Source organism: Mustela lutreola, chromosome 7 (genome assembly GCF_030435805.1).
Source record: "Mustela lutreola isolate mMusLut2 chromosome 7, mMusLut2.pri, whole genome shotgun sequence".
Lineage (NCBI taxonomy): Eukaryota > Metazoa > Chordata > Mammalia > Carnivora > Mustelidae > Mustela > Mustela lutreola.
The window spans coordinates 25,607,600-25,630,237 of NC_081296.1; the positions used below are offsets into that span (position 1 = coordinate 25,607,600).

Here is a 22,638-nt window from a genome sequence, read left to right on the forward strand (position 1 = left end):
CTGCAGGCAAGAGTTGCACATCTGCCAATAAAAACAAAGAAAAGTCAAAAGCGAACTCATGTTCTCGAGAACATTTAAAGACAAAACCTCTACAAGTAGACTTCCTACCAAAAATTGCACTTGTGTGTCAAGATAACTCCGAGACTGCCTACCAACTATTCGGAAGAGAACAACCATATTGCAAACTTCCAGGTCACAAATATTGTCTAAAAAGTCAAGGTTTTAAATAAATGTAAAGTCAAATGCAATTGGCTTTTTTTTTTAAATCATTACTCATTTTTATAAATTCTAAACATGCTGAGTTTCAAAACTGTGTGGGTCAACATGAACAGAAAAGTCAGGCCTTCAGGAGAAGAGGGAAAGGGAACCTTGACACACTTAGAATCACACCGGCAGAATCAGAGGAAGTCAGATTAAATGAATGTTCTGGATAATCATAAAAATATTGCTGTTACCTACAGTAAACCATATCATTTCTTTGGGCTCCAAATGCCATTATTTATTCACTAAGGTATCAGGTCAAAGAATAGAAAGTATGTTCTAAAAATGAAGGATAAAAGATACAAAGAAGGAATTCAAATTTTAAAAACTTGGGTAAAAATGTTAATAATACCCTCATACCAACTCTGAGCCTTAAAGAAGATATCATCACTCATTTCCTAGGATTGGTTCGGAACTAATGATGAAATTAACAGATTTTTTTTTTTTTCTGTCCTTACCTCATAAGACCAGACACACTGCACCCCCGCAAACCTCCGGACACATCTTCCCACCTCCACGTCCTCGTGAGTAGTGTACATTTCCCGGAGACACTTTCCAATGTGCGGTACCATTCTCCGGAGAACCTCCCGGCTCATGATCACACCGGGCCCCCCCATGCAGAAGTTCTCACCAGGTTCCAGGGCAAGTTTCCCCATTTCTTCCGTGGTGCCCAGTCCTGTCTGCCCGAGAAAGAGGGGCTCACTGCTATTCAAACTCCTCAGAAAATTCTCCAGACGGTCTCCTTTGATGTACACGTCATCATCTGCTCTCATAAACCATTCATACTTGTCCAAGTAGTGGTCATGCATGTACTTGAGCATCATGAAAGACTTCTTCTGGGGTGGGTAGGAGTCGTCCACGCCCCGTAGTGGCACTACCGGGATTGGTATCGATGTGTCTGAACCCTCACTAGAGAAGAATTCGACTTTCCCAGGAATTGTCTTGGACCATGTTCTGGAATTAAAATAAGTATCAGTGAGAGAACAGTTTATTTCAAGCTTCTCATTTCCAGAAATTCACATATCTACTCATGCTGAATGACTGTGTGTTCAAAAGGAATGACAAAAAACTACTTGATCTGTTTGCCTCCCCTTGAAAGAAACCCAGGCTAAAGGGTATTGCAAAGCTCAAATTCATTTTCAAAAGAATTCCAACAAAAAAAAAACGATGAAGTGTTCAAATAGTTCCAGGATAAATAAGTTTTAGCTGTGTCTGAAAACCAAATTGGCAGGGCACTGAGGTCTAGATCTCCCTGTAAATTTTCTGATACTTACCAAGCCCTTACCCACAAACTTCTCCACTCTGTAAGATAATCAAAAATCAAATTCCTTTTTTTCCTCTCTTCCCCTATGATCCTCTGGTTTTATTTCTTAAATTCCACATATGATAAAATCATATGATAACCGTCTTTCTCTAATTGATTTTTTTTTTCGCTTAGATAGTAAAATAAGAAGAAATCAGAGAGGAAGACAAACCACAAGAGATTCTTAACTATAGAAAACAGACTGAGAATTGCTGCAGGGGAGGTGGGGTAACTGGGTGATGGGCATTAAGGAGGGCACTTGATGCAATGAGCACTGGGTGTTATATACAACTGATGAATCCTTACACTCTACCTCTAAAACTAATAATACACTACATGTTAACTAAATTGAATTTAAGTAAAATTAAATTAAAAAAAAAATCAAATTCTTCATTCAACAAAGCTTCTTTGAATGCACATCAAGTGCCAAGTCTGTGCAAAGCCAGGGTGATGCACAGTGAGCAAGCATAACACCGACGGCCAACTCACAGAGCTGTCATCAGGAGAGACAGACATTTATCAAGGCAGTCACACACCAATGGGCTTACTGGTATGAATTAAAACCAGCACCCTGAAAGAAAGGTGCACAGCCATGAAGAGCATACAGAAAGAACACAAAATAGACATACAGTGCACAGATCGCTTCCCCAAGACCCAAGTGAACATCGAGGATGAGAAACAGGCCCAGGAAGTGGCACGTGGGGACAGGGCAGGTTGCCACGAGGGGAGCAGGCCCCCTAGAGCTGGGGCCCCTCAACAGTACCAGCTACCGAAAGAATGGGGCAGACCAGACGCGGATGAAAGCTGGGCTTCCCGCAGTCCTCAGGGGTGGAGGAGCCAGCTGAGGCCACCAGCAGAGAACTGCTACAGCCACCCAGACATGGTGTCATCAGGGCTAACTGTTCCACCCACTGCAGAAGGAAAAAGTCAGGACTCCTGCTGCTGAACAACTGATTTAAGGCCACCATGTTACATCTGTCCCTGTGCCTTCTTTATACTAGAAGCAGTCCAGCTACAAAATACACTTACATAGACCACTTCTAGGAAAAACATCACAGTATGTGAATGAAGCAATCAATATAGCCCTAATAAGATAAAAAAAAAAAAAAAAAGGACCCCTCCCAGGTGACTGTCTCCCCAATATGTTTTTATTTTACTTATCTGTTACACTTATATGTATTGTGGTGGTGAAAAGTGAACTTGACGAGTCAACGAAAATTACACATATCTTAAATGGAAAGTCTTAGGGAGAGAAATAGTCGAAAAAGGTACACACCAAACCTCTGGTGAAGGGGTACAGAAGTAGGGAAATGAGAAGGATGGGGGAAGGGATAAAGAAAACTTTCTTTATTCTGTATCTCTCTAAATGGAGGAAACTTTTTATAAGCATAATATTACTTTTTTTGGAAAAAATGTTAACTGTGATAAAATACACGTAACTTGAAATTTACCATCTTAACCATTTTTTAAGAGTAATGTTCAGTGGAGCATTAAACACATCCCCAACATACTTCAGCATCACCACCCTCTGCCTCCAGAACTTTTTCAGCTACAAAACTAAATTTCTAAAGCACAGTATTATTTTTGTAATTTTATAAACAATCTACAATGATGCACTTAAAAAGAAGTTACTGGTTTTTAAATTCAATTCCTAACCCAAATTGTAAGGAATACAAAATGACTTCAAACGAACTTTCTGTCAAACATGCTTCTCAAAAAATCTGAGGACTACACATACATCGTTTTTCATTAAAACTAGGATTCGACTATAAGACACACCACTGTTTTTTGTACCAGTAACAAAGAAAAAAGGTGACATTCTTAATCACATGATGCAATTGTAAAATGCATCCTGATTTCAGCGATGTTAAAATGTGGGGACAGGGAGGGCGCCTGGGTGGCTCAGTGGGTTAAGCCGCTGCCTTCGGCTCAGGTCATGATCTCGGGGTCCTGGGATCGAGTCCCACATCGGGCTCTCTGCTCAGCAGGGAGCCTGTTTCCCTCTCTCTCTCTCTCTGCCTGCCTCTCCATCTACTTGTGATTTCTCTCTGTCAAATAAATAAATAAAATCTTAAAAAAAAAAAAAAAAAAAAAAAAAAATTTAAAAAAAAAAAAAATGTGGGGACAGGGAAATGTACATCTCAAAATGATGTTTAAGGGAAAAACATTACTGCTACTGTTAAGACAGTAGCAGTCTTAACAGTAGCAATAATGTTTTTCCCTTTATGCCTATGGATTTAAAATGGACCTATAGAGTCTTAGGCCATTTACAAAATTCTTTAACAAAGAATTCGGCATATATGGACTCTAGATGCTGTCACAGGGACTGTACTGCATTTCCACAAATTTTCACATAAGCTCCTAAAAAAAGGGATGAAAAGTGAACATGGCCGGAGCAAGGCAATTAATTAAAAAAGAAACCCACCCTTTCCATAAAGAGACAAGTCTCTTTCAAAAATGAGAATGAACTACAACCAACACAGAATGTACAATACCCTGAAGACCCCCTTCCGACGTGGTATCTAGAGGGCAGACGGCTTCCCAACCCCAGGAACTTGGTGACAATGAAGATGTACTAAGAGGACCCCCAACTGGTCAAGGAGCCCCGATTCCTTCCTTCAGTAGAAATGATTTCTGTTTGGCAGTCACAACAATTCTTTGAAAAAGTAATTAATTTCGATAGTTGGCACATAAAAGAAGTCAATACATCCTGCTCACTTGCATGAAAAAAGTGACTTAAAGTGTCACTTTCCATAAGACACACACTACTATCTACTACGATCCCTACACGCTGAAAAAGAGCCTGACTTACTCAAACCACAACCAGAAAACAATTAAGAGGTAAAATTCACAGGCGTGATGGAGTTAAAATACACTACCATTCACAGTACTTCTGAAATTTAAGTTATAAACACTCTGCATTATCTCATAATCGATTATACATGAATAGTGAATAAAATCAACCTAACTTTAGCTTCCACCCCATTGCTTCTGAACTACAATGTGATTAATAAAACAGACCAAGTTTAAAATGTTAAGTGCAGAAGGAGCCAACCCCAGAAGCCATTAAGATACTAAAGTACCACGACATTACCGGAGACATGGGGAGGGTAAGACAATGTCTGCCTCCAAAGGAACCACCTCCTCAAGAGACAACACACAGGTTCAGAGCGTGAGTTCTAGAATCAGGCTCCTGGGGTGAGAGTCCTGGCTCCACTTTGGGATAAGGCACAGTGTGCCTCCCCTTCCTTGTCTGTAAGCTGGGGAATAACACTACCTGCCTCATAGGGTTGATGTGAGGGCCAGTGGATTCTTCGACCTAAAGTGCTCACGTCTGCCCAGCACGCAGGAAGCATTATGTAAGTGCGACTTATTAGGGAAGCCAGGAGTGTGCAAATAAAGTAAGACAGTGAAAGAGAAAATGAAGGGCACAGGGGAGTGTGGGCTGAACATGCTGCAATCAGTTACAGGACGACAACCAGTGTGCAGACATTATGGAAAACGCCACCCCTCACCACTTCTGGCTAAAAACCTGACACTCGAGTGATCTAGGAGAATTCCGCTTTACTGTCAATCTTAGACAGCGTTAGGGTAGAAGCCTACTGAGACTTTAACTTTTAAAAGTGTTTTCACTTCTGAAACGCCAGAATCCTTCCTATTAGCCCGAGCATCAGAGTGCCTTTGCGTCTGGGCTCCTACCTGCTGCAGCACACAGGACACGGACAGCAAGCGCCAGCCTCTCTCGAGAACCACCCTCGCTGAGGCGATTAACGCCTATACCATGACTTGAAATCATGTAATTTGTCCAAGAAGAGAAACCAATTAATTTTAAAAACAGACAATCTAACCTCAAACCATCCTTAAAAGCCTCTCTGCAGTTTTATGGTAACTCCACCCAATTATTATCTTTTCCTTTTTAGGTAACCCAGGGAAAAACCTCAGGCTGCCCTTTTCTGTTCTAAATGACTGGTGGTTGGAGAGAAATCTCTCAAAAAGTTTCTGTAAATCCTCCAACCTTAAGAAAGTATGATCTTTTCATTGAGGGTATCTTTGGCTTCAAGAGCTCAGGAAAGATCGAGTGTTCTGGAACAGGAATCATGATTCACCATCCTGGGGGGCCGGGGGGGAGGGGCGGGGTGCCTTAGTGATGGAAAAGAAGTAAAGGAGACACTGCTGAGGAAGCAAGCTGGCCCTCCTTTCGAGACAGAAACAGGTCAAGCTCCTTATTTTCATAAGCAAATGTCAACTTTGCCATCGACGAGTTTGTTACCAGGAGCAAAGAATGCTCCCTTAATTGAAACCACAGAACATTTGCAGAGGTCCTTGCCAGCAAGCTCAATTTTCAATGCACGGATAACCAACTCTTGCTAAAGCACAGATACGACAACTGAAACTGGAGAGAGCCAAGTAAGCTATCATCTTTTCCTCCAGGCCTCTAAACACTATCCCTACACCGAGTTAAATCACAGTTAAGTGCTGCAGCTGGACAATATTAGCTTCGCTAAGGAATGCCTTTGCTGACTCAGGACTTCATAGTCTTCCTTTCTGTTATCATTTTAAGAAAAACTACATAAAATACATTTGTGTACAAAACTGCATCCACAGCGTGACTCCCATCCTAAGTTCACATTCATAATACATGGGTAAATTTAACAAGCAGGCAAGGGTACATCCCTGTGATGTGTACTATTAAGGGAACAAAAGTACACATACAAAAATAAAATATTTTACAATTTTACCCCAGAGTGTTTACTGTGGTTATTTTTGGATGGAGGATCAGAAGACATTTAATTTTCTTCATATTTTCTACATTTTCTAAATTTTCTGCAACAAATAAGTATAGTCAGAGCTGGGGGGAAAGTTTTTTGTTTTTTGTTTAAATCTGGAAAAAAACTTTAAGCTAGAGAGCATCCACAGAAATGAAAAGATTTGACATCAGAAAATGCTACTTTTGTAATAAACATTTTTTTATTCTACACAATGGACAAAAACTAAAAGAAAAATGGAGTGAGATTACTTTCACATTTTTAAAATTTTAATAGCTACAGTAATTTTTACAAGTAAAAAGGGGAGATCTTCTGTGATTTCCCCAAAAAAACAACTAAATACATTGCCAGACAGTTATAGTGGTAAGTTTGAAAGGACTCATATTGATCAAATCATCTCAGAATTTGGAGTCATGGAAGGGAGAACATCATTTTTTCCCCTTATAGAACTGATAGATAATGGGAATTAAAGGCATATGTTTATATTCTTCCCTATAACAGAAGAAATTTAATAACTTAACCAAAAGGAATACAGCATGAAAACAAGAGCAAGAAAATAAAGCCAAAGAAAAACAAAAGTAGTCAGAGCGGGATACCAGTACTGGTACCAGGGATGGCGAAATCCTGGTAGGGGCTGCCTACTTGGCTCTATGCCCGTGGGAAACGGGGAACCAACTGGAGTCCTCTGAAAAGATGCCACCCTGAAGGGGGAGCCCACGTGGTGAGACCAACTGCCATCACATGGTCTCTCTGTCTGATAATGGTGGGTCCCAAACAGTGGGCAACCAAGAGATGTTGCAGGACTCTGTCCCACTGCTCAGGGTTAAGTAAGAGAGATATTCCAGACACTAAGACCTGACAGAAACTTGTCCCGCAGGGTCCAGGGGAGGGAAAGGAAGTCACAGGTAGTGAGTGTCCTTATAGGAAGCACAAGTTTGATGGAGCAGCAGTCTGAGCTCACCCTCCCAAAAAAGTACATGGAGGGCAATTCTTTGCTGCCAGTCAGAGCAGCCATGCACTTGAACTTGATCAGACCTTGGGAACTCAGAGGTCTTCCAAAGCTACCAAGTGGTAACTCAAGGCCTCTCCTGGAGCTGAAGGAATGCCCTCGGGCCGGATGCTGTAAGCATTACTCAGTCCACTATCTCTGTCCTGTGCGGGTATGAGGATGGAGCGTACTGAGCTGGTTTCTCTTCCTCTTATGTGGTTTCCGGATGCATGGCTTCCTCTTTTAAAGTCTCTAACTGCCTTACTGCGTAAACTTATGACGTGAGAAATCTCAATTCTTTTGGAAGTAGGTGGGGAAAGAGAACAGAAATCATAAAACAGTGGGAAAAAAAAATTTTTTAAGACAAATCAAATTATACTCTTTACCACTAATCCTAAAAAGTGGGCCTAAGGTGAAAAGAAGCATTAAGACTTTTTTTCCTCCTGCCGGGTGGATTACAGCTTCCCACCTCAACAATGGCCTGGGCACTAGCCCAGGAGGCAGTTCCAAGATATTAAGGGCTACCAGCAACCTGTCCTTTGAGCCCAGGTTCACAGCAAACAATGGAAATACTCTTCAGCACAGACCACAAAAACGCCCTCTTTGAAACCTAAGAATTAAAATTTGGAGTGTTAATAATAGAAGGAGAATTCTGGTCTCATGATACATTTCCAAAGCTTCAAATGTTGGGAGAGCGACCTTAGATGGTTTGTTTTGCCACCGTACATTTAAAAGTGTAAATATGCAACTAATTCTTAATCACACATGAACAAAATTCATTTCAAATTTAAATCTAAGCAAACAAAGCCACACAAAAAACAGCAGCAACAAAAAGTGTTCTTTGACACAAACAATAAAACCACCCTGAACCCACTTTGGCCGACTGCTTTTGCAAGTCAGTCTCCTGTACCAAGGCACTTCGTGGTATCAACCCGCTGAACAGCAGCCCACAGCCACCCTTCAGCCAAGCAGTCACCTGGTGCAGGGCACTGCGCTGCGGGCATGAGAAACTCAGCCTGTGACAATTCTATGCAGTGTGCGGTACCGTTACCCACATTTCACAGATGAGGAAACTGGGGCACAAGGCTAGGTAAATAACTTCCCGTGATCATAGAGCTAATAAATGTTGAAGCCAGAACTCAAATGGGGTCTGATTCCAAAGCCTCTGCTGCCGCCTTCATCCCGCACACTTTTTTCCAGGTTATCACCCACGTTTTCTTTGCAGTCCCTCCTCCATTGAGGAGGCTGAGAAAACAGTCATCCCAGAAAAGGAGGGCAACCTTACACCCACTTCAGCCACTTCCACTGCGTCTGCCTGGCAGAAACCTGTCCACTGAGGACACCTCTTTCGAGTCTGAGCTGGATTAGTTGAAAGTCAGTCAGAAACTCTACTCTGAAGGTAGCTTCTGAAAGCCTCATTCCGTTTGGGTCCCTTCACTACTGTAAATCCTGCCAGATCACTTTCCAGCAGTAGGCTGGAAACAGAAGAAAATCCCAACACAAAAGCAGCCCTCACACCTAGGCTCAACTTACAAAGCAATTGTTTTAATGCCACGGACAAATATATTTTCAACAATCCTCAGGTGCTGGGTTTGCAAACCCAGGGTCGACACCAAATCAGCAGAATACACCTTTAAAAAAAACCCACAAAACCTTTTATTTATTTATTTGGATGGGGGAGGAGAGGGGGAACCATTTCGCAGGGGAGGGCAAAGGGAGAGGAAGAAGCAGGCTCCACATAGGCGAGGCTCCATCCCAGGACCCCAGGATCATGACCTGAGCCAAAGGCAGACACTTAACTGACTGAGCCACCCAGAAGCCCCATACCTTCTTCTTTTTAATCATCCACAAACCAAGGTACTTGGTTACAGAACAAATATCACAGCTACAGAGGTTTTAGAAATGACACCTAGTTAAGATGAGTAGATGGGAGAGCTTCATTACTTTTAAATCGTAACTAAATTTCTTGTTCCCCCAATTCCATCCACATGCAGGACAGATGAAGACACTGAATATTTACATTCGTGTGTGGAAGCCAGGGCCCTCACATTAAAAATTCTGTCACCTGATTCTCCCAAGCACTACCTGGAATTGTGAAGTTACGGAACTAAGGTAAATACAGTTACAGTATCCGAATACTTTATCAGGACAGGATTAACTGCTACTTACTGAAACCAGAATGATCTCAGACCCAAGCCCAGGGCACCACCTGTGCCCAGCACCGTTGCAGGCACCTACAATTCAACACACTCAAAACTGCACTTCCATTCCCTTCCAAGAGCTGTCCTCTCCTCCTTTTTTTTTTTTTTTTTTTTTTATGCTCTAGTTCTGTAGCTTTACTACAAAGTAAGTGTTCACTGCAGAAAAACTCAAAAGGGCCAAGAAGAATATGAAAAATCACTGAACATCACTGTGTATATATTCTGTCACATTTTCTTTTCTATACTACACATACAGATTATTTTCTTTGATTTTAAACAAGAGTGGCTTCATACCCAGAATATAATTTTATACCCTAGTCTTGCTTAATTTAAATATATTGTGAATCGCTCTTCATTTCAGTACACATATTTCAGCCACATCGTTTTTATGGCTAGAGAAGCGGGTCACAATATGGATAAATCAGCAAAATCAATTATGGTCCACAGTTCCTAATGCAGGACACTGAAGACATTGAAAATTTCCGGGCACCTGGGTGGCTTAGTCATTAAGTGTCTGCCTTCGGCTCAGATTATCATCCAGGGTCCTGGGATGGAACCCCGCATCAGGCTCCCTGCTCAGCAGGAAGCCTGCTTCTCCCTCTCCCACTCCCTTGCTTGTGTTCCCTCTTTCCCTGTGTCTTTCTCAGATATATAAATAAAATCTTTAGAAAAAAAAAAAAAAGAAAAGAAAAAAATAAATTTCCACTCCATGCATAGATCTTTGAGCACATCTTTAAATCCCTTTGAAAAATTCTAGAGGAAATGCTAAATTTCAGATCCCAGCCGCAAAATGTACAATCCCCTTGTTCCTTCACTACTTCCTGCTCTTCCACATTTCCAGGAATCTGTTGTCTCTGCCTTGAAAACTCCTTCAAGACTAAGTGAGGGAAAGGGGGCAGGAGTGTGTGGGCAAGGCCCTTCCTGATCCCCTTCATAATCAGTGCAGGCCTCTTTGTGCTGTGTCCCCACAGCAGTTAAGGTTCAGGCACCCTGTAGGCCCTCCTCATCAGTATTACCATTTCTTTCCCTCCCTAGAAGACACACCCTGCCAGGATAGAACTATTAATCTGTTTTCAATACAGAGCAGCTTAATGAAGGAAAAAGGGAAGTGAAACTAGCCATGTGATGAAAACACAACCCTGTATAAACTTCTGCTGACAACCACAGCTATCATTGCAATATTCTAACTATTTGAGGGCACCAAGATCTGGAACCATGACATAAAAAGCTAAACTCACGTTCAGGGCTTGCAGAGTCCTCTAGTCACCTTAGACAGGTAATTCACAATGTGAAAGGGGTTGTGCTCAAAAGTTCATTTACAGGTCAGTTATCTGGATTATAGAAGGCAGTGAGTTTTTGCCAAACTGAATTCTAGCTGAGAAAGTATTACTCTAAACTGTTTCAAGATAAGCATGGTTTACTGAGTTCAAGAGTAAGAAAAGGGACTCAGGTTTGCTCATTAAGGTTGGTAAAAGAACAGTGTGCCTTCACTGAAAGCATTCGGAAGAGGCCATTAACTACTACAACATCTTGCAACAAGATTCCTATAGCTACAGCTAGTGTTTCTCAAACTTTCTTCCCACAGTTCCCTACAGACTGATGCTAATCTTTAATGGTGCCCTTTATCACTCCCAGGGCAAAGAAGGGAAACCATCCACCGCTTTCCTCTGAGAAAGTGGAGAAAGAACAAAACGGTTCCCCATCTTCAGCCCAGGGGAGGTAAAAACCAAGACAAATATAAGGTGTTGGATTAGCTTAGAGTTCTGGGCAAAAGAAAGGACTAAAAAGCAAAGTATGCATGTTTTCTCTTTTTTATCAAACCATTAATTAAAAAGAAAATCCAAATGGTATCAAAACTCTCCTGGCAAGAACAGGTAAGTATAGCCAAGAAATGTTTGAAACAGAAGAGGAACAAAAAACTTGTCTACCGGATATTAAAAAATTATTCGACTTCCAATAATTTCAAAGGGTGGTACTGGCATAAGAACAGAGGGAAAGATCTCTGGAACAGAATAAGAAGTCCAAAACATACCCAGGAATTCTGAGTATGATGAAGATGGCATTTCATACTGGTAGGGAAAAGGGAGCTTATTAAACAGATGCTGCTAAGACAATGTACTGTTTGGGGGGGAAATGAGATTGAGATGATTTCTACCCTTTCTAGAATCAGGGGGAAAAAATATTGCTTTTTAAATCTCTACAGGAGGACACCTGGGTGGCTCAGATGGTTGAGTGCCTGCCTTCACCTCAGGTCATGTTCTCCAGGTTCTGGAATGGAGCCCCACATCGGGCTCCCAGGTTGGCGGGGAGCCTGCTTCTCCCTCTTCTCCCTTTCCCTCTGCTTTTCCCCATGCTTGTGATCTCTCTGCCTCTCCCTCTCAAATTATTAAAAAAAATCTTTAAAAAAAAAAATCTCTCCAGGGCATTAATTTTTTGAGCTTGGGACAGGGAAGGGTGGGGGGAACCCCAAAATCAGAAAAGTAAAAACTGAACTACATGAATTTCTATCAAACTAAGAACAAAGGAAAAAATACAGAAATAATATGAACTGTAGCTAGTAACAAAAGACACAAGGAACACAGGGGATCTGATGATCTGTTACTACCTGGCACAATACATCCCTCTGGAGGAATCAGGTACCATTCCGAAGTGAAATGACCGAGAATACAAATACTCTGTAGATGAGTCCAAACAACTTTCCTGATGCGTTTGCAGAACCCAGCAACCCAGAGGCCTCCGGCAGGCTTCAGAGCTCCAGCACCATAGCCACCTCAGATGTAAATCTTTTCTCAACCTCTTCATAAATTCACTGCATTTACAAAGCTAAGGATACATCCACCTGCATGTCTAAAGGCCTTCCTCAAACTTTTCCTGTGCAAAACCAGACCTGTTGACTCACGTCCTTACCCAGCTCAGTAAGTAATACAACCACTCACACTTGTCTTTCAAGGCAAGACCCTGGAAGGCACTATTGATGCCTCACCACTCAACCCGCGTTCAGTCAGCACATCTGAGCTCTGCTCCAGCAGATCCCCTGGAATTCTCCACATCTTTCCATGGCCACAGCCACCACAGCCGCCCCCTGCCACCCCCACCTCCAGCCAGACCACCTCCTAAAATCTCCCTGCTTCTCTACAATCCGATCTCCACACAATGGGCAGAATTAACTTTTAGAACATAACGCCATCACCTCCCTTTCCTGTCTAAACCCTCCAAAGGCTTTCTAATTCACCTAGGAAAAATTCCAGGAGACCAGACATTATCAGGCCTCATCCGCTTTCTTTTATTTCCCTTCTTTTATTCCCTTCCAAGGTGGTTGTTGTCTGTAACCTATCAGCTCTTCCCTCTGCTCCCCTGCTCCTCAGTGATACTCACAGAACAAGTTCCTCACCACCAGACTGCAGCCCAAATCCTAAGTTCTCTAGACACCACCCCACTCTTTCCTTACCGTTTTATTTTCTCCATAGTGCCCATCATTAACTCTTTCAGCATCTTGGTTCCCACTAATACAGAAGCGCCACGAGAACAAGCATCTTCACCATTGTGTCCTCGACAGAGTCTCGACACAGAGGACCCATGTATGTATTTGTTGAATAAAGGGATGAATCTTAAGTGTAACTGAGTACTTTTAGGAACCAGGATCACTCCTATGAACTTAACAGCTATGGTGTCTGCTCAGGGCCTATGGAAGAAACTAGCCCTGGTCAGACTCTGATCAGCTACACTTTGAGGTTTGTTGTGCCTGGTTTTTAAAAGCTGTTTCTTGGGGCATCTGGGTGGCTCAGTAGGTAAGCCTTTGCATTTGGCTCAGGTCATGACCCCAGGGTCCTGGGATCAAGTCCCGAAGGAGATTCCCTGCTCATCGGGCTCCCTTCTCAGCAGGAAGCCTGCTTCTCTCTCTCTCTCCCTGCTGCTTGTGTTCCGTCTCTGGCTGTCTCTCTCTGTCAAATAAATAAATAAATTTTAGATATATATATAAATGCATCCATATATATATATATGCTGTTTCTTGCATGCTATCAGCCGTTGCTGCACTGCTAACATTCCTTGGTGGCCCTTCTCACCACTTCAAGCATTTGGCAGGTCGAGAAAGTACAAGTCTGCAATGATGGGGCTGTTCCATCATTAAAATGCACTAACTTTAGTGCAGACAGGCATAGCTCATTGAATTTCCCAAAGGCTTTAGATTTCCCTTCTGGACCTCAAACAATTACTAGTAGCCAGACCTAAATTCTGATATTTTCAGTACCTTAGCATAAGATTACTAAAAATGCCAGCATCTCCTTACATCCATAAAGCCAAACTAATTTTCTTTGAAAAGAAAAAAAAAAATTAGACTAAAAAACATTCAAGTTTTTCTAAAGGTATAGAATGAATTTGCCTCTTAGGAGAGAAGTTAGAACTGAGCACACCCAGTGCCAAACTACAGTTCTACCTGTTAAGATTCAAACCGACTTTTATGCCAAACGGCGTGCAACTTCCGTTTTAAGAGCTGAGTATGGAGTTTCGGCCTGGGTTGCAAAGCACAGCAGAGCCATAATCAATTACACACTGTAACCTCCCTCCCAATTCAGGCCTTCCCCCAAAGTTCCTTAAGACTAAAACTGTATTGGGCCATCTCCTGCAAATGGCCTAAACAGAGGCTTGAGGCAGAGGATCTTAATGGGAAAGCTAAGTCCACCCCCAAGCTTCAAGTAATGGGACTTTTTGAGATCAAAAGATGAAAGAGCTGCAGGAAAGCTGACAGATGCCTGGGTAGGATAAACTGTTTCCTCATAAGGGTTTTCCCTTTATCAGAAAGGCAGAGTTGTCACAAAGGAGGAAGAACTGGGGCCAGATGGCAAATTGTGTTTCTACTTTCCATTAAGTGTCCAAAAGAAAATAAACAATGAGATAAAAATCCTGCATCCAAAAAAGATGAGGTAGGAGACTTGGAAAAGGAGACCAAAAGTCAGAGTGTCAAGCGTGGGCTTAGGGAAAAGATCATCTCCAAGTGTAGAAGAGTAGGTCCAGTTTGTGTTACATTTTCTGAGTACTGCTGGTGTACCAGGACCCCTACTGGTTTGTCTATACTGACTCTGAATCCATGAAAATATATCTGTTTGGTGGGCAATATAATATTTGTCCAAACTACTTTGATAATCATCTCCAGAGTTGCAAGTTCGCAGGGCTTGTCACCCAATGGCAGTTATGTAGGCTTACATTTCAAAACCATTCTCTGAACAATTTATACAGCCCATCCCTGATTTCAGATGTAGCCATTTCTCTTGGCAAAAAGAACCATCTGCATAAAATTCCATGTAATTCATGGAAGATCTGGGAGTAAATCTTCACCTGGGGACTCCTAAATCACTAACACAGTCTAATTTTATACTAAGTGACTACATTCTAAGGTTTCTCAGGCACTCAGTATCCTTCCCGGCAGAACCTAGGCTCTGGACTTAAATATGATCCTCACAGAAAGATGCAGGAATGGGGAGTCAATGCACTGAGAGTGCTGACATTCTCCATTGCTCTTTGTCTTCTTTTTCAATCTTGTACTTCTTCCCTTAGAGGAATAAAGATCCATATATGCTTTTCCCCTCATATCTAATGCCTGCACATTTAGACCAGGATTAAATTTAAAAGCCAAAGTTTCAAAGGATTGGCTATAAATTAAGAACCAATAGCAACCGGGGCACCTGGTTGGCTCAGTGGGTTAAAGCCTCTGCGTTCAGCTCAGGTCATGATCTCAGAGTCCTGGGATTGAGCCCTGCGTCGGGCTCTCTGCCTGCCTCTCTGCCTACTTGTGTTCTCTGTCTGTCAAATAAATAAATAAAATCTTTTAAAAAAAGAAAAGAAAGAACCAAGAGCAACCAGCTTGGCCTTGCTCAGCGCTGAGGGCTCTAAAGTTCCTTCTCAGAGGACCTCCCTGCGTTGGTTTGTTCTGTGGCTGAATGAATCCCAAATCTTCTCCACATGGAGAGCATTTCTGTACTTCACACATACAAGGTTCCATTAAATCCCTTTACTGGATCCACACCCTTCTCCTACCTCAAATTCACTCCAGCACAAATCTGCCATTCCAAAATCATCGCCCTTCTAAAGGTTACTTTGGTTAATCCCTCTGTTAATCCTGACCATGATTCCAGTCACTTTTATGACTCATATGGCCAACAAGGACCCAGATACTGGATAACACACACATATCCCCAAACGGAGATAGTTAAGCCCGAATCTACCATGGGCCAAGAACTACTTTTCCCAAGGTTCTCTTTCCATTAACTCAACAGACTGGTGGGATCGAGTGTGTAGCTGGCAGCCCCTTGATATCTACAAGTATGCTATGTTAGAGCTCTAACTACATTAACTTACCTCCCCTCTCGCTCTGCAAGAGCAAAGGTACCTATTTCAGAGAATCAAACGATAACCACCACTGCCACTACTATCACAGATACTGCGTCCTAAGAGTTTCCCAACAACCTTTCGAGGGAGGTATGTTCAGTCAGACCTATTTCACAAAGAAGGCGGCTTGGACGGAGAAAGCTGAAGTGCCTTACACAAAGTCAGGCTGAGGACCACACCCACGGGAGCCAACCTGGTCCACCTGACCCCAAAGCCCATACTCTTGGGCGTCGCATTCACCATCCCGCCTCTGACCTCTGTTTCCAATGTCGGACAACCATAGCCCAAGGGGCACCCCGATCCCACACGCACCCCGGGAGCTTGCGGTCTGGAAAGCAGGAAGAGGCTCAAGCCAAGAGAGTACCGGCAGGGCCGCCCACCGGGATGCTGAATACAGGAGTCGGAGTCCAGACAGCAGGGACTCACTCACCTGTAGGCGGCCACGGCGCGGGTCTGCAGGTATTTCTGGGCGGTCATGACTCCCACGAAGAGAAAGTTACTGTCGCGCGGGCCGCCATCCGAGGCCGGGCCGTGAGGCCAGAGCTGCGCCCCGCGCGCCCCGCCGGCCTGGGAAGCCGCCGCCGCCGCCTGCCCTGGCCGGCAGCCCTCGGGGCTGGCTCGGCGCCGCGGGCCCGCTCGCTTCAGCTCAGAGGCGCGGGGCAGGACGAGCCGCGAGGCCAGCACGAAGCCCAGCACGAGCCCGAGCAGCACGCTGAGCCAGGCGCGCCGGCCGCGCGCGGCCATGCCCGTGCCGCTCTGCCCGCCGGGCCGCCGCTGCCGCCGCCGCCGCAGGCTCCGCGCGCCCTCAGCCCGCCGCCCCCGCCCGCGGAGGCCAGCCCGCCCTAGCGCCGCGAGGCCCGGCCCGGGCAGCGCCGCGGCCGCCGCGGGCCCGCCGCGCCCATCGTGGCCCCCGAGCCGTCCGTAGGCACCACGCCGCCGCTTTGTTCCGCACGCCCACCCCCACCGCCTCGGCCTGCGCCTTTAAGAGGGGACCATGCCCAGCGCGCGCCGGTGGCGGCTCGAGCGCGACGCGGGGGCGGCTCTTCCCGCTCGCGCGCGAGGGCGCGGGGCCAGCGCGACGGCGACGGCTGTGGCAGCGGAGTCCGCACCCCCGTCCCGCCCCGCCCGCGTCTCTCGGCTGGCTCGGCTCCGCTAGCGCTGCGCCCGCCCCCGTCCTCTTCGTGGCCGGCGCCGCCGCCGCAGCTGCACATCCTCCGGCTTAGCTCGCCATTGCAACAGGAGCCCCTCACGTCACGCACGGCGCATTATGAAGGGGCCTCAGCGGCGGCGGAGCCTGGCCCCTCTCGGGATCCGTCCGCGCCGCCGGATTGGCGCAAAAGTGAATGGGGGGCGGTTCACGTGGCCAAAGTTTGACAAAAAAAAAAAAAAAAAAAAGCCTCCCGGCGCGCGCGGCCCCAGCCCCGCTCTGCCCCGCCCGCACGGTCTGCGGCTCGGCAGCCGGGGCGGAGGGGTTGTGGGGCCGGGCTGGGCGCGGGCGGGGGCCCGGACCGCGGCGCCCTGCAGCCCGTTATCCGCCCGGCGACCACGCCCCCGCCGGTCCGCGCTCGGGCTCCTGGCGGCGGCGCCCAGCACCGGCCCCAGGGTGTCCCCTCCCGGGGACCGTGCCCCCCAGGCGGCCCCATCCTGAGAGATGCACTGCCAGCGCGAAGCTGAAGAGGGATCTTTGAAGAAGGGGCTTCTTGGTCCCCGAACTCGGCACGAAGCGCTCGTGCCCTCTCTGAAACTGTCCTCAGATAAACCCCGCTCCCCACGCCCTGCCCTTCAGCCAGGCGGACCTGACCGTCTACCTTGTCCGCGTCTTCCCGATTCACACTGTACCTTTGTTCCCGCCGTTCTGTGGGCAGGAGCGAGCGCATATAGAATAAACAGTTCAGGAGCCGTTTGAGACGTGCATGCTTGGAGAGTGAACCGTGAATTCACTTACCTGTTCCCTGCCCCTAGTTTCTAAGTTTAAAAAAAAAAAAAAAAGGCCATATTTAATGTCCAAGCTCCTAACAGTGCTAGCATTTAATGGATGTTGGAGAAATGGTAGGTGATGTTAATCCTGTGGATGGTAAACACTACTTTTATTTACATTCTTTGTGGGCAGATTGTCGGTTAGCACCCCAAACCTACCTGAATCTTTGTCAATATTTTTACACAGTTCATCCATAAAAATGCCGTGGATTTCTAAGACAGGTTTTGAATAACGGATTCTCTAGGATGGAGTTTAAATTTTATACATTTCCTCTTTAGGGGGGACAAAAAAAACTCAGCTAAAGCTACAAAAGCTGAGAAAGTGTCCATACAACAAATGTTTGTATAGAGCAAATATTAGTCTTGTTACCTAGTCGCCAATACTTTGGGGTTTTCTAATGAAACTCCTGGAGAGCAAAGTGTTTTCCTGGGCCTGAGAGGTCCCCTTCATTTCCCCCAAATGAATCCAGGAATTAGGGACAGAAAGTAAGCATGCTTGGGGGTAATCCTTTGGATCTTTCCTTGTGGTTAATATGACCAAATGTTTGAAATAATACACAGCTGAACGTGGTAAATTGTGGGAGATACAGACACAATCTCTGCAACTGAATGGCGGTCACTGTTGTTTTATTCCTTGGATATTACCACATTCTTTGGCACTTATTATTTATTTCAAAAATAGTTCATTACCCACCTTCCCCACAGACTCCCTCCCTAAGAGGTGATCCACATCTAAAAATAAAATACTCATTATACAGTGAACACAGGACTCCAGCAGTAGTCTCGGGAAAAATACAGAACATATAACCATGAATTATAGGCTCGAAAACCATCCAAAGGGGTTTCCAGTAAGACCATAAGCCACAAATGCCAAGTAGTCACCAGATGCCCCAAATTCAGCAACAGCCCCATAATTCACAATGATTTCCATAAAGCAGGAATCTGGCAAGACACAGATGTTCAATCTGGTGACATACTGAATGAGTTCAATATTTTCTAACCTGCTTTAAACGTCTCTATATGTCCTCTTCTAGACTGAAATCTGATGAAAAGTACATAAACATGTGATGAAACTTAACGTTGTAAGGATGTGGAATGTTTTGTCCTCCTCGATTCCTTGGTTCCTACTTGTCCCTGTGCCCCCTAGATCAATAACGTCACCTACCTCATCTGGGGTCTCAATGGAAGTGTCTCCTTCATGATTTAGAAGACTCCCTGTTCTCCATAAAGCCTGGCCCTTGAAGGTAGAGCAGCCTGGACCAGGAAAATAGGACACAGGTGAATTCCTCCAAGGAAAAGCAGAGGAATGCCAGTCCAGGGATGGTGGGAGGAAGGAGCCAAGGACCTATAAGACAGCCAGGGACCCCAGGAGCCTCCATACTGGGTCAGGGCACACCTCCATACTGGGGACAGAGAGGGGGAACAGCAGCTGAATTGCTGAGGCAATTTTCCTGGGGAAGCTTCTAAAGGTGTCCTACCCATCAAGGCCCCCCTTTTGAGGCAGAGCTATCCTGGCCGGAGGCCAATGCCTGGAACCAAGGACTTCAGTGACAGCCAAAGACCCAAAGGGCCAAAGAGGGTCGGTAAGTCCAGTATGGAAGCCTGCCTGTTAGATACCAGCCCTGTCAGTCCCTGCACCATCATTACTGGCAAGGATCTAGGGAGATGGGGTTTCATAGGCATTTTGCCTCAGTAAACTGAGGGAGGAACGATTTCTCAATTTCACAGTACCAGGAGCCCTCTTAATTTAAGGGACTCATTGACCATTTTTCTCATTTAAAAAGGGGGTAGTGGGGCACCTGGGTGGCTAAGATACTTAAGCGTCTGCCTTTGGCTCAGGTCATGATCCCCAGGCCCTGGAATCGAGCCTCATGTCTGGCTCCCAGCTCAGCGGGGAGACTGCTTCTCCCTCTGCCTCTCCCCCTACTTGTGCTCTCTCTCTCTCTCCCCCTCTGTGTGTGTGTCTGTATATCTTCCGAATGAATAGATAAAACCTTTAAAAAACAAAAAAAGAGGTAGTGGTGGGGCACGCGGGTAGCTAAGACAGTTTAACATCGACCTTCCGCTCAGGTCACCATCTCAGGTTCCTGAGACCAAGCCTTGGGAAGGGGTTCCCTGCTAAGTGGGGAGTCTGCTTCTCCCTCCGCTCCTCCCCCTACTGGTGCTCGCGCTCGCTCTCTCTCGCTCTCTCTCAAATAAATAAATGAAATATTTAAAAAGAAAAAAAGAGGGGGGCAGTGTTAACCACAATCAGAAAAACTTGTAAGGGAAACCCCAAACTAGAGAGTTATTAAAGGATGACGTCTCCCCACTGCATACACCCCACCTGAGATGGGGGCCGGGGCTGGGTCAAGTACAGAGTGGGTGTTCCGGTCTTCCTTCTGTGTGAGGAAGTCCCATCGGGACTCGCTGTGTCCCCACTCAGGGCCTCAGTGTTCTGGTGTCCCAACGGGTCTTTCCATGGATCTCGTTTTAAAAGTTCCTTCTCAGTGATTCTCAACTGACATTTAGAAATTTGCTCAAAAAACGCCACATGATCTAACTTCCTGTCTGCTTTCATGCAGTGTGATTCTCTATGACATGTAATTAAAATTCATCTCCACCTACGTTCCTGAACACTTTCTCACAAATTGGAACTCTGTCTCCACACGCGTTACATTTTTTTCTGTTGCTAATACATTGAACGCCTGTAACAGGTATAACATTTCATATAATTTGCAGCAATTTCTTGGAAACCCTTGGTAAATACCTCAATTGTCTGTTGGCAGCAAGCCTTGAGCAACTGACAGAGTTCCCTGTAAGGGCTTCTTTAAAGACGCAGCCCCTGGACTCCTGCCGCAGACAGGGGGCCCTGCAAAAAAGGGTGGTAATCATTTTTAAAACCTTTAGAAATACCTCTTTTGAGAAGGAGCAAATGCAGGAGAGGGAGTTGTAATAATCCGTCTTTTCAGAAGTTCTGTTCAGTCCCTGCAAAGAAGAAAATCTATAATGACCATTTTACTAAGATTGCCACTTAACCTCTATTAACCCAATAAAACTTTGCTTTATTATTAATGCCACTATTAAACAGGCATTTAAGGCCCTCATTAGCTAATTACTTTGCTCAATATTTCCTTCTGTTTGCAGCATTTCCAGGCAGACGCAGGAAAGGGCAATCGACTGTGGCTTATGTTCTGGCTTCCAGATGGGAGTGGATCCAACACTGGTCATGCTAGAATGTTCTTCATGCTTCTTTGGTCTGCTTATCAGCTTTGTCCATTCCTTCTGTCAGATACTGAGTCATTATGTGTGTGTTTGAGAGACAGAAGAAATTCAGCACGACTCTGTGTGCTGGCCGGATGGGATGTAATCTCACTAACTAGAAAACATTGGCTGACGCCAGCACAGGCTGCTATTGAGAAACTGCCTGAATGTTCTCTGGAAGATAACCTCCCCACAGAGGCTGGGGACAGTTTGCTTCTAGGCTAAGACTTAATCCCTGAATAGCAGAGAAGTTTGCCTTTCCCGTCCATTGCCAAGAAATGCCATTTATCTTCAGAGCGGTGCCAGAGTTTCCACAGCTGGAAAGTTTGCACAAAGACAAAGCTTCCATTCCATGGGGGGGAGGGAGTGTCGCGCCCCCACCCACCACCAGAACCCAGTCACTGGTCAGCTAGCCAGCAGCATCACCACCTGAGGACCGCATACAGTGGTCAGGCCTGGGCGCCTCGCGGAAATGTTCCATCAACGTGCAGTTTGGACTCTTCTCTGTTTTACTCATGGCCTAATGAAGCATAAAATTGCTTGGGAAATAAAATATTCAAGCTGCAGGAGAAGGTTTGAGCTCTGAATGGAGGCAGCAGAAATTCAGATCCACAAACACACGAAGGGCAAAGCAAGAATGGGAAAACACCCACCAGCTCAAATGATCCCATGCCTTTGACCTTGCACACACCCTGGGGTCATGCCCACGCCAGGGTCATAAACACTCCCATGCCCATCTGATGAGTTAGAAGGGTGATTATCCAGACCTGGTATTAAGGTCTCTACAGGAGTTTGAAATAAAAATGGTACGTGATGCACTCTGTTGGAGAGTCTGGAGGAAGACACTTTCTGACAGTCTGGGAGCGAAGTCATACCCACTTAGAGAGCGATTTGGTCAAAATGGCAAGTTCTGAGTTCATTGAGTTTTGACCCAGCAATGCCACTTCTGGGAATTTGTTCTCCCGCCATACAAGTACAAAATGACCCTTGTCCATAGTTATTCTCTGCCGTAGTGTTTGTGGCACTAAAAGATGAGACCCAAGTGTCCGTTTCATTTCATGGGGAATAGACAAAGAAACAACAACCCAGAGAATGAAATCATCTGCCGATGTCAAACAGAGCAAGGAAGCACTCCTTCCCCCTGAGAGGGGAGAGGGACAGAACAAAGAGCAAACAGAATAGGGATTTTTGTAGGGTTTTCATAACAAAACACCCGAAGAGAATAAAACCTGCAGGTTTGGGGGTACCTGGATGGCTCAACCCACTGAGTGTCCAACTCTTGATTTTGGCTCAGGTCATGCTCCCTGGGTCTTGAGATCAAGCCCTGCATTGGCAGGGAATCAGCTTGCGTTTCTCTCCCTCTGTATCCCCCTGCCCCACTCACATGCTTACTCTCTTCCTCCCTTAAATTAATAAATAAATAAATCTTTTTTTTTTTAACTAAAAAACAAAACAAAACAAAAACACCCTCCAAGTGTGGGGCTTGGTGGTTGAAAGGAAAAAAAGGGAGTGAGA

The 22,638-nt window shown here is 45.2% G+C and overlaps 1 protein-coding gene across 1 annotated transcript in view; it reads right to left on the reverse strand.

The window, feature by feature from the left end:
- Positions 1 to 16,736, reverse strand: part of CHSY1 (chondroitin sulfate synthase 1) — a 70,895-nt gene extending 54,159 nt beyond the window's left edge. The window contains exons 1-2 of the mRNA XM_059180170.1: positions 16,334 to 16,736; positions 720 to 1,215 (exon numbers count right to left, since the gene is read on the reverse strand). Coding sequence (XP_059036153.1) covers positions 720 to 1,215; positions 16,334 to 16,647 — 810 coding nt within the window. The 5' untranslated portion in view covers positions 16,648 to 16,736. The remainder of the gene's footprint in view (positions 1 to 719; positions 1,216 to 16,333) is intronic.
- Positions 16,737 to 22,638: the final 5,902 nt, after the last annotated feature.